The sequence below is a fragment of the Nerophis ophidion genome, linkage group LG18 (assembly GCF_033978795.1).
Source record: "Nerophis ophidion isolate RoL-2023_Sa linkage group LG18, RoL_Noph_v1.0, whole genome shotgun sequence".
In the NCBI taxonomy this organism is placed as follows: Eukaryota; Metazoa; Chordata; class Actinopteri; order Syngnathiformes; family Syngnathidae; genus Nerophis; species Nerophis ophidion.
The window spans coordinates 29,806,148-29,825,413 of NC_084628.1; the positions used below are offsets into that span (position 1 = coordinate 29,806,148).

At 39.8% G+C, this 19,266-nt stretch overlaps 1 protein-coding gene across 1 annotated transcript in view; it reads left to right on the top strand.

Annotated features, from left to right (window-relative positions):
• The window catches only part of LOC133537433 (rho GTPase-activating protein 42-like), a 195,990-nt gene that overhangs the window by 128,249 nt on the left and 48,475 nt on the right, over positions 1–19,266 (top strand). Inside the window, exons 7-13 of the mRNA XM_061878439.1 lie at positions 925–1,029; positions 1,189–1,318; positions 1,442–1,530; positions 15,507–15,616; positions 18,358–18,402; positions 18,697–18,775; positions 18,889–18,928. Coding sequence (XP_061734423.1) covers positions 925–1,029; positions 1,189–1,318; positions 1,442–1,530; positions 15,507–15,616; positions 18,358–18,402; positions 18,697–18,775; positions 18,889–18,928 — 598 coding nt within the window. The remainder of the gene's footprint in view (positions 1–924; positions 1,030–1,188; positions 1,319–1,441; positions 1,531–15,506; positions 15,617–18,357; positions 18,403–18,696; positions 18,776–18,888; positions 18,929–19,266) is intronic.

The following is a 19,266-nucleotide window of genomic DNA, read 5'->3' on the forward strand; positions in this document are numbered from 1 at the left end:
TTTCAATCCTCTATCACAGGCCTGGGCAATTATTTTGACTCGGGGGGCCACATTTAGAGAAAAAAATGTGTCTGGGGGCCGGTGTATCTATTTTTAGGAACACCAATACAAAACCTCACAATAATGTTGGATTGAATGCTAAAAACGTTATGACATACCGCCTTAAAAAACGGAATGGAATTTTTACATTTTTCTATGAACGATAAAACACTGAGTATTGACAAAATATGAATGTCACACCCCCTTTCGATCGAAATATTTCACAATAAAGTGAAACGCAACATAAATGCAAAAAACTGTGAAATATGAACGCGAAGGGTACACAATAAACCCACCTACAATCTGATACATGTGATGTTTGCTGAATTTCCCCCAGGGATCAATAAAGTACTTTCTTCTATATATTCTACATCATCACTAAGCTTTAAAACTTTGTCGTGAAAATCTCCTTCCACGTCTGTGGAAATGCTTCTCGCCCACACTGCTTGGTGCCCCGTCTGAGCTGCTGTGACGTAGAATACCATAGTAACTAATTAGATTACAATAGTAACTAATAATATTACCATAGTAACTGGTATACCATCCAAAAGCGCAGATTCCAACCATTGAAATACTTTGTATAGTTCAAGACTTACGGTGGTTAATAAACATCACTGCACATTATAATGGCGGGCCAGGTCTGCTCTATCACGTCTTCTCAACACCTGTTACTCTCTGCAGTTGAGTGTCAAGCTTCAGTGTAGACCTTTTTTTTTTTTACAAAATCTGTTTTATATCTGATTGTGCTTTCTACACCCATGTGTTGTGATATTAGTAGCGTCCGGATTGATACATAATCTCATGTCTGATATCGGATCAGTGTCTGTGTCGCAGGATTATTATATACTTACATGTATTATACATCTGAGTGTTGCACCTCCACAGCTGCTGGCCTTCCTGCAGGGCCTGTTCACCTTCTACCATGAAGGATATGAGCTGGCCCATGAACTGGAGCCCTACAAGCAGCAGCTGCAGCTCAACCTGCAGGACGTAAGTTTCACCTTTCCTCCTTCCCTGTTGTGAGACCTCCTTGAGGACCTTATCTTGCCCCTGCACGTCTCTGGTCCACCCGGATGAAGATGATGATGATGAAGGCTGCCGAGAGGGCGCCCTGCGTTGTGGTGGTGACCTACCTTCTTCTCCTCACAGACACGCAACAACTTTATGAGCACCAAGCAGGAGGTGGAGAAGCTGATGAGGAGGATCAGGAGTGCAGACCAGGACTACAGAGCTCCAGGCCAGTGGACCATGGAGGGATTCTTGTACGTGCAGGAGAAACGTGAGTCAAGGAGTGTTTCTTCTCTTCTGCTGCACATGTCTAACATGCTTCTAACTGACTGGTTGATTGGTTGGTTGATTGATTGATTGATTGATTGATTGACTGACTGATGACTGAGTGTAGGTCCACTAGGAAGCATGTGGAGCAGACACTACTGCACGTACGAAAAGATCAGCAACACTCTCACTATGATCAACGCTGACAACAAACAGGTTTTACTGCTACTCACCTTTTTGATCACACACACACACACGCTGATCATTTGTTACATCAACACAAGACTTGTGTTACATCATCACAACATGTGTGCTACAAAAACACATGTATGTTACATCATCACATGTGTTTTACATCACCAAAACACGTGTATTACATCACCACACCACACCACGTGTGTTACAACAACACATGTGTGTTACATCAACACAACATGTGTGTTACAACAACACAACATGTGTGCTACATCACCACATGTGTGTTACAAGAACACATGTGTGTTACATCACCACAACATGTGTGTTACATCACCACAACATGTGTGTTACATCACCACAACATGTGTTACATCTACACAACATGTGTGCTACAACAACACAACATGTGTGTTACATCATCACAACACGTGTGTTACAACAACACATGTTAGTTACATCACCACAACGTGTGTGTCACATCACCACAACATGTGTGTTACATCACCACAACATGTGTGTTACAACAACACAAAATGTGTTACATCACCATAAAATGTGTGTTACAACAACACATGTGTGTTACATCACTACAGCATGTGTGTTACAACAACATGTGTGTTACATCACCACAACATGTGTCACAACAACATAACAATTGTGTTACATCACCACAACAGGTGTGTTACATCACTGCAACATGTGTGTTACAACAGCACAACATGTGTGTTACATCATCACATGTGTGTTACATCACCACAACAGGTGTGTTAAATCTCCACAGCATGTGTGTTACAACAACACAACATATGTGTTACATCATCGCAACATGTGTGTTACAACAATGTGTGTTACATCACCACACCACGTGTGTTACATCCCCACACCACATGTTACATCACCGTAACATGTTTGTTACAACAACACAACATCTGTGTTACATCACCACAATGTGTGTTACGACAACACAACATGTGTGTTACAACAACACAGCACGTGTGTTACAACAACACAACACGTGTGTTACAACAACACAACACGTGTGTTACATCACCACAACATGTGTGTTACAACAACACGTGTGTTACAACAACACAACATGTGTGTTACAACAACACAACACGTGTGTTACCACAAAACAACATGTGTGTTACATCACCACAACATGTGTTTTACATCACCACAACATTTGTGTTACAACAACACAAAATGTGTGTTACATCACCATAAAATGTGTGTTACAACAACATGTGTGTTACATCACTGCAGCATGTGCATTACAACAACACGTGTGTTACATCACCACAACATGTGTCACAACAACATAACAAGTGTGTTACACCATCGCATGTGTGTTACATCACCACAACAGGTGTGTTACATCACCGCAACATGTATGTTACAACAGCACAACATGTGTGTTACATCATCACATGTGTTACATCACCACAACAGCTTTGTTAAATCACCGCAGCATGTGTGTTGCAACAACACAACATGTGTGTAACAACAACACAACATGTGTGTTACATCATCACACCACGTGTGTTACATCCCCACACCACATGTTACATCCCCGCAACATGTTTGTTACAACAACACAACATCTGTGTTACATCACCACAATGTGTGTTACAACAACTCAACATGTGTTACAACACAACACATGTGTTACAACAACACAACGTGTATTACAACAACTCAACACGTGTGTTACAACAACACAACACATGTGTTACAACAACACAACACGTGTGTTACATCACCACAACATGTGTTACATCACCACAACGTGTGTTACAACAACACATGTGTGTTACAACAACACGTGTGTTACAACAACACGTGTGTTACAACAACACAACATGTGTGTTACAACAACACATGTGTGTTACAACAACACAACATGTGTGTTAAAACAACACACGTGTTACCACAAAACAACATGTGTGTTACATCACCACAGCATGTGTGATACAACAACACAACATGTGCGTTCACAAAATGTGGAGGTTGCCCTCCCGTGGGTCCTCCAGACCACCAAGCATCGCCATGAGATCCTGGATCAGGGTTACAATAGAGTTTTTAATTTATGATTGAAGTGTCCTCTTGTCCCTCTTGCTCGTGCTCTCGCTCCAGCTCCCAACAACTCTCTCCTCCGGGCTGCTGCCTTTTAACATAGCGACAGGTGATTAGATAACCAGGCCCAACAAACAGGTTTTACTGCTACTCACCTTTTTGATCACACACACACACACACACACACACACACACACACACACACACACACACACACACACACTGATAATTTGCTACATCAACACAAGACTTGTGTTACATCATCGCAACATGTGTGTTACATCACCACAACATGCGTTACAACACATGTGTTACATCACCACGTGTGTTACAAAAATATAACATGTGTTACATCACCACAACATGTGTTACATCACCAAAACATGTGTGTTACAACAACACAAATGTGTTACATCACCACAGCATGTGTGCTACAACAACACAAGATGTGGGTTAACACAATGTGGAGGTTGCCCTCCCGTGGGTCCTGCAGACCACCAAGCATCACCATGAGAGCCCGGATCAGGGTTGAAATAGTTTTTGATTTATGATTGTGCAGCAGTTAGCTTTCCAGCAAGTGTCCTCTTGTTGTTCTCGCTCCTGCTCGTGCTCTCGCTCCAGCTCCAACAACTCTCTCCTCCCGCCTGCTGCCTTTTAACAGAGCGACAGGTGATTAGATAACTAGGCCCAGGTGGGCCATCCACGCACCTGCCGCTGATTTCGAAGCCGGTCCTGGCGCACCCCGCTTTGCTGCAGGCCCGCAGGCTACGCCCCACTACACACACATTTGTGTTACATCACCACAACACTCGTGTTCGATAATAATAATACATTGTATTTTATTTACGCTTTTCAGAGTACTCAAAGATGCTTTATAGGATGAAAATTAAAATAATAAAACAGTTCATAGTAATAATACATAACACTGGACATTACACAGAACACTAATCACAGGTTAAAAGCAGATCTGAAGAAGCTGAAGGTAGGAAGGTCTGAGCACTCACGGATGGGTTTGGGGAGAACGTTCCAGAGGGTGGCAGCAGCTATGGAGAATGCTGTGTCACCCAAGTCCAGAGCTTGGTTCTGAGTGGTGGGGAGAGAAGGTTGGCATCGGTGGAGTGGAGGCTGCCTGAAGGGGTTTGGCGGTTAAGCAGGTTGGTGAGGTGGCAGGGGGCCTGGTTGTGGAAGGCTGTGTGTGTGAGGAGCAGAGGTGGGTAGTAACACACTACATTTACTTCTTGAGTAACTTTTGGGATAAATTGTACTTCTAAGAGTAGTTTTAATGCAACTTACTTTTACTTGAGTATATTTATAGAAAAGAAACGCTACTTTTATCTACATTCAGCTCGCTACTCGCTACTGATTTTTATCGATCTGTTAATGCACGCTTTGTTTGTTTTGTTTTGTCAGACAGACCTTCAAAGTAGGATCCATCATATGCCTGCGTTTCACCAATCAAATGCAGTCACTGGTGACGTTTGACTCTGTTTCACCAATCAAACAGAGCCATGCGGTCACATGATTAACTGCACACTTTTTTTTTTAACCTTTATTTATAAATTTCAACATTTACAAACAGTTGAAAATAACAATCAAAGTAAGTGCAAAACAGTATAAAAAATCTACAAAACAACGCCAGGAGGTTGTAAATTCAAAGTAACTAAAATAGAATGCAAAAAAAAAAAATTATATACACATATATATATGTATATATATATATAAAATAAACAAAGTGCAAAGCAATAGGCTCACTAAATATCAGTAAATAGCTTGAATTTGGAACACAGCATCATGTGTTCCAAGAGTGATTTAATGTCGAGTTGGGTAAAAGGTAAAATTAATTTTAATTTTTTTTTTCAATACAGTGTGAAACCAAATATATATTATTTAATATATATTATTGTTTTAGTTGCTTAATAGATATTCCTGGCTCTGAATTTCTTCATTGCTATTTTTATGTTTTTGTGCATTACTTGTTGCCGTCATCATTAAACGAACAGGTTACTCATCAGTTACTCAGTGTATACCAATCAGCATTTAGTATGTGTGTATACCAGTCAGCATTTAGTATGTTTGTATACCAGTCTGTATGTACTATGTGTGTATACCAGTCAGTGTGTATCATGTGTGTATACGATATATGATTTCTCCCTCTTTCCATTTCATTTTGGAGTTCTAACCTTGCGATTTATTGCAGTGTTTACTAAGTGGTAATATTTCACACTTGTCCCAAAGGACTTTACACCCTGATAAACAGCCATATTCAGTGATGACTTTATTGATATAGTGAAGAGAGGAGTCAAGTGTGACAGTTACAGAATTATGTCATAACAATACATCGATAGCTTTTTATACTGAGAGCCAATTTTTATACCATGAATCTGAGTTTCACTTCTTATTTTTGCAGCTAAGTGTTCAATAACCAAATTAAATACTAATCCAGATGCAGGACATCCCTGTTTTACTCCTCTTTTTAATGAAAAAGGTTCTGAAATATGATTTTTGGTTTTGACTGATGCCGTGGGCCTTGTATAAAACATTTTAATCCATTGTATCAAATGATCTCCAAATCCAAATTTACGTAATGTGCAAAATATAAATGACCTGTTTATGTGGTCAAACGCCTTCTCCGCATCAACACTACATACTGCTGTGGAGTAAGGGAGACTTCTCGCATTATAGATAACATTAAACAATTTCCTTGTATTGTCTGAAGATTGTCAACCTTCCATGAAGCCAGTTCGGTCAGTATGAATTAATTTTCCTCTAACATTTGATAATCGTGTTGCTTAGATTTTTGCCAAGATTTTATTGTTCGTATTGGCAAGGGGATAAAGGACGGTAATTACTGCAAATCAATGGGACTTTATCCTTTTTATGTATCAATGAGATATGAGAAAAAATGAAGGTTGTAGAAAACAATTTGCCAGGTTTAAACACTGATGACATGTTTTAAACGGGACAAGAAGCAAAAATAAAACAGAGACAGAATTAGATTTGGTACATGGCCGCCGCTGTTTGTAAGGTCCTGGGGTCGTAAACAGCCATCGCCTTTGATTACAAAACAGTTCAAAAGAAAAGGTCATAAACAGTTCACAGAAAAGGTCTTTAAACTACTCAGTGGCCTAGTGGTTAGATTGTCCGCCCTGAGATCGGTAGGTTTTGAGTTCAAACCCCAGCCGAGTAATACCAAAGACTATAAAAATTGGACCCATTGCCTCCCTGCTTGGCACTCAGCATTAAGGGTTGGAATTGGGGGTTAAACCACCATAAATGATTCCCGGGCGCGGCACTGATGCTGCCCACTGCTCCCCTCACTTCCCAGGGGGTGATCAAGGGGATGGATCAAATGCAGGGGACACATTTCATCACACCTAGTGTGTGTGTGACAATCATTGGTACTTTAACTTTAACAGTTCAAAGAAAAGGTCGCCTTGAGGGGTGTCTGGTCGTGCTTCCTCTCCGCTTTGTAGTTCTTGGGTCAAGACGATATATTTCCGTTGATTACATTACATGAAAGAAACAGAACACCCTCATGTTGCTTGCTTTCCCATCCTACACAGTGGTGTTTTACAAGCCTTCTGCTCGGTAGGATTAAAGACAGCTTTTGTCTGCTCGCCGGGAATTCATTGAAACACAAAGTTTTGTGATATCTTAAATACAATTATTCAAACACAATCGTTTATTAAATTACGTTTATTAATAGAGGAAACAAATGTTCACTGAATATTTGATAACATTCTGTACTGTGGCCATCCGGGCCAGGAGATTTATTTTTTGCAAATTAATTTAAAGATTTTTGAATTTCCATTTATGGTATATGTTTCTCCAGTGATTTTTTTGTCCTGCTCTGATAGGGATGTGAGTTGTATTGCGTTTAAATATGACTGCATAGCTTCTATGCTACAATCTTTCTCAGGCTTGTATAGATTTGTATAAAGTGTTCTAATCGTTTCATTGATTTGCTTGGGATCAAAAGATCAACAGATTTAACATCTGAAAGTTTAACATTAGATGTATGATTTCTAAACATCTGCTTCTTTAATCTTAATGTTAATTTTGCCCTATTCATTTGATATTCGACCTTCTGCTTAATTATATTGTCATATTCCATTCTTTGTTTGCAAAGTTTGATCCATGTTTCCTAAAGATTTTGTTTGGACAATGTGTCCTGCAATTAGGGCTGGCCTTTTATTAATATCTCGATATTTTTAGGCCATGTCACAATACACGATATATATCTCGATATTTTGCCTTAACCTTGAATGAACACTTGATGCATATAATCACAGCAGTATGATGAGTTTATGTGTCTACATTAAATCATTCTTTTTCATACTGCATTGATACATGCTCATTTTAAACTTTCATGCAGAGAGGGAAATCACAACAAAGTCAATTGACCAAAACTGTATTTATTAAACAGTTATTAAAGGCCTACTGAAATGAGATTTTCTTATTCAAACGGGGATAGCAGGTCCATTCTATGTGTCATACTTGATCATTTTGCGATATTGCCATATTTTTGCTGAAAGGATTTAGTAGAGAACATCCACGATAAAGTTCGCAACTTTCGTTGTTAAGAGAAAAGCCCTGCCTCTACCGGAAGTAGCAGACGATGACGTCACACGTGTGGGGGCTCCTAACATATTCACATTGATTTTAATGGGAGCCTCCAACAAAAAGTGCTTTTCGGACCGAGAAAACGACAATTTCCCCATTAATTTGAGCGAGGATGAAAGATTTGTGTTTGAGGATATTGATAGCGACGGACTAGAAAAAAAAAATGTATCTAAAAAAAATAAGTAAAAAAAAAAAAAATACGCGATTGCATTGGGACAGATTCCGATGTTTTTAAACACATTTACTTGGATAATTCTGGGAAATCCCTTATCTTTCCATTGTGTTGCTAGTGTTTTAGTGAGTTAAATAGTACCTGATAGTCGGAAGGGTGTGTCCACGGGTGTCTTGACGCCAATGTCTCAGGGGAGTCGACGGCAGCTTTATAGACGGCACAAGCTCAGCTTTTCTCCGGTAAGAAGCGACTTTTTACCACAGTTTTCTCACTGAAACCTGCTGGTCAACATTCCGTCGTGATTCATGTTTGCTTAAAAGCGCTCTGATCCATAGTAAAGTTTCACCTCCAGGAATTTTAAACAAGGAATCACCGTGTGTTTGTTTGGCTAAAAGCTAAAGCTTCCCAATTCCATCTTTCTACTGTGACTTCTCCAATATTAATTGAACAAATTGCAAAAGATTCAGCAACACAGATGTCCAAAATACTGTATAATTATGCCGTTAAAGCAGGCGACATTTAGCTGTGTGTGTGTGCGGCGCTCATATTTTCTTAAAACCCGTGACGTCTTGCGTACACGTCATCATTACACGACGTTTTCAAGACAAAACTCTCGGCAAATTTAAAATTGTAATTTAGTAAACTAAAAAGGCCGTATTGGCATGTGTTGCAATGTTAATATTTCATCATTGATATATAAACTATCAGACTGCGTGGTGGGTTTCATTAGGCCTTTAAGCAGTGGCACAAACAATCATGTCATTTCCAAAACAGAAAGAGCAAGATTGTCAGAGACATTTTAAAACAAGCTATGAGTGCACTTTTGTGCATGATGTCACTAAGATGACATATCAAAACAACACTACATTCAAGTGCACTTTTTGTACAGAATGCCACTACAATAGTTTGAAACAAATAAAGTGCACTTTTGTGCATGATCTCACAAAAGATATTTTGGTAACTGTCAAATAAAAATGAGCTGCATAATAGGAAATCCAATAGTGTATGTCCTTCGCTATGTGGTAGGTTACTGCGGACATTATCTCCTTCTGTTGTTGACTATTTTTTTTCATACGGTGTTGATCTGGAAATAGTTGCTTCGGCATTTTGTTGATGTGGCACCAAAAGGAGATGTTGACATGCGGAGTTTCAAGCACTTTTCATTCTCTAGCGGGTGACTTTTCAAATGATGGTACATTAGCTGCGGTGCTACTTTTTGTAGCAACGCTTTTGCCGCATAATTGTTCGACATCTTCTCGCTTGAACCCAAACCACCGCCAGACGATGACCCCCGTGCTGTTTTTCTTGGTTATAAATTATTCCTTCATTTGTTACCAGATTCGCAGCTTCTCTCTCTCGTAGTACCACCCGCACCGCACCGTTAGCATCACAGCTAACGTTACCATGTCGCTACCTGTCTGCTCCGCGGGAGCGTGTGATGTTGCACACGTGACGGATGTAAGAAGGTGCGCTTTATTTTAAGTGTCTGTGAGAAGGAGAGACAAGAAAGAGTGGGAAACGCATGCAGCGTAATGCCCGCAGCTAAAAGCAACTGCGTGAGAACGCATACTCGAATAACATGATATAGTCATTTTCTTTATCGCACAGAAACAAACCCGCGATATATCAAGTGTATCGATATATCGCCCAGCTGTACCTGCAATTGTTTGATTCCATTCAATAATTCCTTTTCTTTAGCACCTTGTTTTTTATTCTTAAAAATTTGCAATCCTAATAAGCACTCCTCTTACACAGCACTTAAGTGCTTCCCATATTGTGGGAACCCATTACCTCCCAGCTCGGCACTCAGCATTAATGGTTGGAATTGGGGGTTAAATCACCAAAAATGATTCCTGGGTGCGGCCACTGCTGCTGCTCACTGCTCCCCTCACTTCCCAGGGGGTGAGAAAGGGTGATGGTTCAAATGCAGAGAAAAATTTCACCCCACCTCGTGTTTGTGTGACAATCATTGGTACTTTAACTTTTAACTTTTTAGTGTTTGGTTCTTAGATTAGCATAGTCTCATTCCTAGTTTAACTACATTTTGTTCTTAGTTGAACTAAGTTTTCTTCTTAGTTTAGTTTAGTACTGCTCTTAGTTAATCTTAGTTTGTTAATGGTTGAACTAAGTTTTGTTCTTAGTTGAACAAAGTTTTGTTCTTAGTTTATCTTAGTCTGCATTAGTTTTGTTTAGTTTGTTTTTAGTTTACTTTAGTTTTAGAGAGTGTGCTGAAAATCTTAATTTCACCTCAGGGATTATTAAAGTATTTCTGATTCTGATTTTGTTCTTTCCTATTTCTAATTAGTTTTTAATGTAACTATAATGTTGTTCTTAGTTTAGCTTTGTCTGTTTTAGTTTTGCTTAGTTTGTTCTTAAATTAGTTTTATTTTGATCTTACGTTTGCTAAATTTTCTTCTTAGGTGAACTCATTTTGTTCTTTCTTTAGTTTAGTATTGTTCTTAGTCTATCTTAGTTTGTTATTGGTTGAACTAAATTTTGTTCTTATTTTAACTAAGTTTTGTTCTTGGTTAAGTTAGTTTTGTTGTTAGTTTATCTTAGTCTATTTTAGTTCTGCTTAGTTTGTTCTTAGTTTAGTTAAATTTTAGGGAGTGTGCTGACAATTTTAATTTCCCCTCAGGGATTATTGAAGTATTTTTTTATTCTGATTTTGTGCATTCCTAATTCAAATGTGTTCTTAATTTAGCTAAATGTTGTTCTCAGTTTAGCTTAGTCTGTTTTAGTTTTGCTTAGTTTGTTCTTAAACTACTTTTATTTTGTTGTTACATTTGCTAAATTTTGTTCTTAGTTGAACTCAGTGTTGTTCTTTGTTTAGTTTAACATTGTTCTTAGTCTATCTTAGTTTGTTATTGGTTGAACTAAGTTTTGTTCTTATTTGAACAAAATTTAGTTTTTTGGTTAAGTTAGTTTTGTTCTTATTTTATCTTAGTCTGTTTTAGTTTTGCTTAGTTTGTTCTTAGTTTAGTTTAGTTTTAGGGAGTGTGCTGACAATCTTAATTTCCCCTCAGGGATTATTGAAGTATTTTTGATTCTGATTTTGTGCTTTCCTAATTCTAATGTGTTCTTATTTAGCTAAATGTTGTTCTAAGTTTAGCTTAGTCTGTTTTAGTTTTGCTAAGTTTGTTCTTAAATGTGTTTTATTTTGTTCTTACTTTAGCTAAGTATTGTCCTTAGTTGAACTGAGTTTTGTTTTTTGTTTGGTTTAGTATTGTGTTTAGTCTATCTTAGTTTGTTATTGGTTGAAATAAGTTTTGTTCTTAGTTTAACTAAGTTTTGTTCTTGGTTAAGTTAGTTTTGTTCTTAGTTTATCTTAGTCTATTTTAGTTTTGCTTAGTTTGTTCTTAGTTTAGTTTAGTTTTAAGGAGTGTGCTGACAATCTTAATTACCCCTCAGGGATTATTGAAGTATTTTTTATTCTGATTTTGTGCTTTCCTAATTCTAATGTGTTCTTAATTTAGCTAAATGTTGTTCTCAGTTTAGCTTAGTCTGTTTTATATTTGCTTAGTTTGTTCTTAAATTACTTTTATTTTGTTCTTACTTTAGCTAAATTTTGTTGTTAGTTGAACTGAGTTTTGTTCTTTGTTTGGTTTAGTATTGTTTTTAGTCTATCTTAGTTTATTGGTTAAACTAAGTTTTGTTCTTGGTTAAGTTAGTTTTGGTCTTAGTTTATCTTAATCTGTTTTAGTTTTGCTTAGTTTGTTCTTAGTTTAGTTTATTTTAGGGAGTGTGCTGACAATCTTAATTTCCCCTCAGGGATTATTAAAGTATTTCTGATTCTGATTTTGTTCTTTCCTATTTCTAATTTGTTCTTAATTTCGCTAAATGTTGTTCTTATTTTAGCTTAGTCTGTTTTAGTTTTGCTTAGTTTGTTCTTAAATCAGTTTTATTTTGTTCTTAGTTGAACTAAGTTTTGTTCTCTGTTTGGTTTAGTTTGTTCTTAAATTAGTTTTATTTTGTTCTTACGTTTGCTAAATTTTGTTCTTAGTTGAACTAAGTTTTGTTCTTTGTTTGGTTTAGTATTGTTTTTAGTCTATCTCAGTTTATTGGTTGAACTAAGTTTTGTTCTTAGTTGAACTAAGTTTTGTTCTTGGTTAAGTTAGTTTTGTTCTTAATTTTATCTTAGTCTGTTTTAGTTTTGCTTAGTTTGTACTTAGTTTAGTTTAGTTTTAGGGAGTGTGCTGAAAATCTTAATTTCCCCTCAGGGATTATTAAAGTGGAACATTATCACCAGACATATGTAAGCGTCAATATATACCTTGATGTTGCAGAAAAAAGAACATATGTTTTTTTTAACCGATTTCCGAACTCTAAAAGGGTAAATTTGGCGATTTAAACGCCTTTCAATTGTTCGCCTGTCAAGCGATGACCTTTCACCCGTGACGTCACAACATGAACCATTTTCTCAATCTTATTACACACACCAAGTCAGATCAGCTCTGTTATTTTCCGTTTTTTCGACTGTTTTCCCGTACCTTGGAGACATCATGCCTCGTCGGTGTGTTGTCGGAGGGTGTAACAACACGGACAAAGACGGATTCAAGTTGCATCAGTGTTCAAAAGATGTGAAAGTCCCTCGTTTGTTCTGCACAATTTACCGACGACAGCTATGCGTGGAATGTGTGGATATCCTGCGACACTGAAATCCGATGCATTTCCAACGATAAAGTCAAAGAAATCTGCAATATTGGAAAATAGACCACTGAACCACTGACCGCTCACTAAGGTGAGTTTTGTTGATGTTATTGACTTATGTGCTAATCAGACATATTTGGTCACGGCATGACTGCAAGCTAATCGATGCTAACATGCTATTTAGGCTAGCTGTATGTACATATTGCATCATTATTCCTCATTTGTAGCTATATTTGCAGCCAGCCTTTCCCTCCACCCACATTTAATGCCAAACAAACACATACCAATCGTTGGTTAGAAGGCGATCGCCGAATTCATCCTCACTTCCTCCTTTGCCGCTGTCTGTTGTGATATGGCTCAATAGCTTATGTTTCTTCTTCGTTTCCGCTACCTGCCTCCACACTCCAACCATCCGTTTCAATACATGCGTAATCTGTTGAATCGCTTACGCCGCTGATATCCTAGTCTGAATCCGAGCTAATATCGCTATACTTTCCTGTGCTAACCGCCATGTTTGTTTCTGAGTGGTCACGCTGTGAGGCCACAGGATAATAGACGGGTGGATATTACGATGGTTAGAATCAGGCACTTTGAAGCTGTTTTTCGGAATATTGCGTGATGGGTAAAATTTCGAGAAAAACTTTGAAAAAAGGAACTGATTTTTAATGGGGGGGGGGGGGGGGGTTGCCCACATTTGAGGTCCTCTCCAAGGTTCTCATAGACATCATTGTCACTGGCGTCCCACTGGGTGTGAGTTCTCCTTGCCCTTATGTGGGTTCTTCGGAGGATGTCGTAGTCGTAGTGGTTTGTACAGTCCTTTGAAACATTTGTGATTAAGGGCTTGATTGATTGATTGGTTTTAACCCTTCAGAAATTGTGATAATGTTCCCCTTTAAAGTATTTCTTATTCTGATTGGGTTTTTTCCTAATTTTAATTTGTTCTTAATTTAGCTAAATTGTGTTCTTAGTTTAGCTTAGTCTGTTTTAGTTTTAATTAATTTGTTCTTAAATCACCATAAATTATTCCTGGGCGCGGCCCCGCTGCTGCCCACTGCTCCCCTCACTTCCCAGGAGGTGATCAAGGGGATGGGTCAAACGCAGAGGACAATTTTCACCACACCTAGTGTGTGTGTGACAATCACTGGTACTTTAACTTAACTTTTAAATTAGTTTTGTTTTGTTCTTACCTTAGCTAAGTTTTGTTCTCAGTTTAGTTTTGTTCATAGTTTATCTTAGTTTGGTGTAGTTTTGTTCTTAGTTTATATTAGTTGGTTCTAAGTTTAACCAAGTTTTGTTCTTAGTTTATCTTATTCTGTTCTTAGTTTATTTAAGTTTTGTTCTTAGTTTAGTTGATTTTGTTCTTAGTTTAGTTTCATTTTGTTCTTAGTTTAAAATGAAACTAAACTAAGAACAAAATTAAACACACTGCCTTCCCCCCGATTGTAGCTGAGATAGGCACCAGCGCCCCCCGTGACCCCAAAGGGAATAAGCGGTAGAAATGGATGGATGGATGTTCTTGGTTTATCTAAGTTTTGTTCTTAAGTCAGCTTAGGATGTGACTTTAAGGTTTTACTACTTACGTATAAAATACTACACGGTCTAGCTCCATTCTATCTTGCTGATTGTATTGTACCATATGTCCCGGCAAAAAATCTGCGTTCAAAGGACTCTGGCTTATTAGTGATTCCTAAAGCCCCAAAAAGAGTCTGCGGGCTAAAGAGCGTTTTCCGTTCGGGCTCCAGTACTCTGGAATACCCTCCCGGTAACAGTTCGAGATGCCACCTCTGTAGAAGTATTTAAGTCTCTCCTTAAAACTCATTTGTATACTCTAGCCTTTAAATAGACCTCCTTTTTAGACCAGTTGATCTGCCGCTTCTTTTCTTTTTCTCCTCTGTCCCCCCATCCCTTGTGGAGGGGGTCTGGTCCGATGGACATGGATGAAGTACTGGCTGTCCAGAGTCGGGACCCAGGATGGACCGCTCGCCTGTGTATCGATTGGGGACATCTCTACGCTGCTGATCCGACTCTGCTTGGGATGGTTTCCTGTGGACGGGACTCTCACTGCTGTCTTGGATCCGCTTTGGACTGGACTCTCGCGGCTGTGTTGGATCCACTATGGATTGAAAGTTCACAGTATCATGTTAGACCCACTCGACATCCATTGCTTTCGGTCCCCTAGTTGGGGGGTGGGCCTACCGAGGATGTCGTAGTGGTTGTGCAGCCCTTTGAGACACTTGTGATTTAGGACTATATACAGTAAGTAAACATTGATTGATTGATAGTTTGTTCTGAGTTGTTACAGTTGTTTTTGTGGCCGATCTTAACTGAGTCGAGTTGGTTTAATCCTAGTTCAGTTTAGTTTTTTATATTTGAGTTAGGTTTCGTCGACTTGATCTTAGTTTGTTCTTTCTTGAATTGACTTCTTTGTCCAATCTTGTGTTTTCTCTGACACGTGTGACTCCTGACTTTGTAGAACAGTCTGCTGGTGAACCAGGCTGAGATGTTCAAGCTCAGGTCCTGCATCCGAAGGAAGACAGACTCCATTGACAAACGTTTCTGCTTCGACATCGAGGTGGTGGAGAGGTTTGTGATGGCTCTCGTCGTCTTGGAGAAGCAAACGTGGACTTTTCTTTCTGCTTCTTGCTTCTCACACAAGAACTTGTGGACTTCTGCATAGTCAGCTGAAGTCATGTGTGAGCTCCCAGGTGTTTGAACCTTTTTGAGATGTTTCTTTGTCTTCCATCAAACTAACCCAGCAGGAGAGGAACCTTCCACTTGTCCACCTGCTTGTTTGAGTCTAGATGTGTCCTCCTTGTTTGAGTCTAGATGTGTCCTCCATGTTTGAGTCTAGGTGTGTCCTCCTTGTTTGAGTCTAGATGTGTCTTCCATGTTTGAGTCTAGATGTCTCCTCCTTGTTTGAGTCTAGATGTGTCTTCCATGTTTGAGTCTAGATGTCTCCTCCTTGTTTGAGTCTAGATGTGTCCTCCTTGTTTGAGTCTAGGTGTCTCCTCCTTGTTTGAGTCTAGATGTGTCCTCCATGTTTGAGTCTAGTTGTGTCCTCCTTGTTTGAGTCTAGATGTGTCCTCCATGTTTGAGTCTAGGTGTGTCCTCCTTGTTTGAGTCTAGATGTGTCTTCCATGTTTGAGTCTAGATGTCTCCTCCTTGTTTGAGTCTAGATGTGTCCTCCATGTTTGAGTCTAGGTGTGTCCTCCTTGTTTGAGTCTAGATGTGTCTTCCATGTTTGAGTCTAGATGTCTCCTCCTTGTTTGAGTCTAGATGTGTCCTCCATGTTTGAGTCTAGGTGTGTCCTCCATGTTTGAGTCTAGGTGTGTCCTCCTTGTTTGAGTCTAGATGTGTCTTCCATGTTTGAGTCTAGATGTCTCCTCCTTGTTTGAGTCTAGATGTCTCCTCCTTGTTTGAGTCTAGATGTGTCTTCCATGTTTGAGTCTAGATGTCTCCTCCTTGTTTGAGTCTAGATGTGTCTTCCATGTTTGAGTCTAGATGTCTCCTCCATGTTTGAGTCTAGATGTGTCCTCCTTGTTTGAGTTTAGGTGTCTCCTCCTTGTTTGAGTCTAGATGTGTCCTCCATGTTTGAGTCTAGTTGTGTCCTCCTTGTTTGAGTCTAGATGTGTCCTCCATGTTTGAGTCTAGGTGTGTCCTCCTTGTTTGAGTCTAGATGTGTCTTCCATGTTTGAGTCTAGATGTCTCCTCCTTGTTTGAGTCTAGATGTGTCCTCCATGTTTGAGTCTAGGTGTGTCCTCCTTGTTTGAGTCTAGATGTGTCTTCCATGTTTGAGTCTAGATGTCTCCTCCTTGTTTGAGTCTAGATGTGTCTTCCATGTTTGAGTCTAGATGTCTCCTCCATGTTTGAGTCTAGATGTGTCCTCCTTGTTTGAGTTTAGGTGTCTCCTCCTTGTTTGAGTCTAGATGTGTCCTCCATGTTTGAGTCTAGTTGTGTCCTCCTTGTTTGAGTCTAGATGTGTCCTCCATGTTTGAGTCTAGTTGTGTCCTCCTTGTTTGAGTCTAGATGTGTCCTCCATGTTTGAGTCTAGGTGTGTCCTCCTTGTTTGAGTCTAGATGTGTCTTCCATGTTTGAGTCTAGATGTCTCCTCCTTGTTTGAGTCTAGATGTGTCCTCCATGTTTGAGTCTAGGTGTGTCCTCCTTGTTTGAGTCTAGATGTGTCTTCCATGTTTGAGTCTAGATGTCTCCTCCTTGTTTGAGTCTAGATGTGTCCTCCTTGTTTGAGTCTAGATGTGTCCTCCATGTTTGAGTCTAGATGTGTCCTCCTTGTTTGAGTTTAGGTGTCTCCTCCTTGTTTGAGTCTAGATGTGTCCTCCATGTTTGAGTCTAGTTGTGTCCTCCTTGTTTGAGTCTAGATGTGTCCTCCATGTTTGAGTCTAGGTGTGTCCTCCTTGTTTGAGTCTAGATGTGTCTTCCATGTTTGAGTCTAGATGTCTCCTCCTTGTTTGAGTCTAGATGTGTCCTCCATGTTTGAGTCTAGATGTGTCTTCCATGTTTGAGTCTAGGTGTGTCCTCCTTGTTTGAGTCTAGATGTGTCTTCCATGTTTGAGTCTAGATGTCTCCTCCTTGTTTGAGTCTAGATGTGTCTTCCATGTTTGAGTCTAGATGTCTCCTCCTTGTTTGAGTCTAGATGTGTCCTCCATGTTTGAGTCTAGATGTGTCCTCCTTGTTTGAGTTTAGGTGTCTCCTCCTTGTTTGAGTCTAGATGTGTCCTCCATGTTTGAGTCTAGTTGTGTCCTCCTTGTTTGAGTCTAGATGTGTCCTCCATGTTTGAGTCTAGGTGTGTCCTCCTTGTTTGAGTCTAGATGTGTCTTCCATGTTTGAGTCTAGATGTCTCCTCCTTGTTTGAGTCTAGATGTGTCCTCCATGTTTGAGTCTAGGTGTGTCCTCCTTGTTTGAGTCTAGATGTGTCTTCCATGTTTGAGTCTAGATGTCTCCTCCTTGTTTGAGTCTAGATGTGTCCTCCTTGTTTGAGTCTAGATGTGTCCTCCATGTTTGAGTCTAGATGTGTCCTCCTTGTTTGAGTTTAGGTGTCTCCTCCTTGTTTGAGTCTAGATGTGTCCTCCATGTTTGAGTCTAGTTGTGTCCTCCTTGTTTGAGTCTAGATGTGTCCTCCATGTTTGAGTCTAGATGTGTTCTCCTTGTTTGAGTCTAGATGTGTCCTCCTTGTTTGAGTCTAGATGTGTCCTCCTTGTTTGAGTGTAGATGTGTCTTCCATGTTTGAGTCTAAGTGTGTCCTCCTTGTTTGAGTCTAGATATGTCCTCCACACTCTTCTTCTTCTCTTGTCTTCTTGGACGTGTAGAAACATCCGTGGAGGAAGTCTTTTCAGACCGTTCTACAAAGTCCGGTAGGTGGTTCTTCAGCATGAGACGTGTGAACATTCTCTCCATCCATCATGTGATCTGTGGTGGTCACCTCTAATGACTTAATCGAGCACTGATTGATGTCCACCTGCATGTCCTCACCTGCTGACCCGCTCCTCTAATAGGACTTGTCACACTGGACACTTGATTAGGTACCCAAGATGGATCTCCTGTTGATTGGCCAAGGTGTTCTTGTCCTGACGTGGACCTGAACCACATGTCCACGCGAGCAGTGAGACGGTAGGCGTCAGAGAGGACTAAGCATGGTGTGTTTACAGGCACGGTGTCATCACGCTGCAGGCGCTGTCCCAGGCCAACCGCAGGCTCTGGCTGGAGGCCATGGACGGCAAGGAGCCGGTGAGGAATACACCTTCTTTGCAGCGACTGGACACCGAGGCCGAGTGGCTAACTGGCCCCCCCTGCTGGCTGTGCAGGAAACTCATGATGGTGCTTCTGCTCTACTTGTCTAGATCTACACCCTGCCTGCAGTCCTCAGCAAGAAGGACCAGAGTAAGTTGTATTGACTTATATGCATCATGCTAACACCTCACATGCTAACACCTGACTTATATGCATATTTTAACAGCTGACATGCTAACACCTGACTTGTATGCATCATGCTAACGCTTCACATGCTAACATCTGACATGCTAACACCTGACTTGTATGCATCAAGTTAACACCTCATATGCTAACATCTGACATGCTAACACCTCAAATGCTAACACCTGACATATATGCATCATGCTAACACCTCACATGCTAACATCTGACTTGCTAACACCTCAAATGCTAACACCTGACTTATATGCATCATGCTAACACCTCAAATGCTAACACCTCAGAGG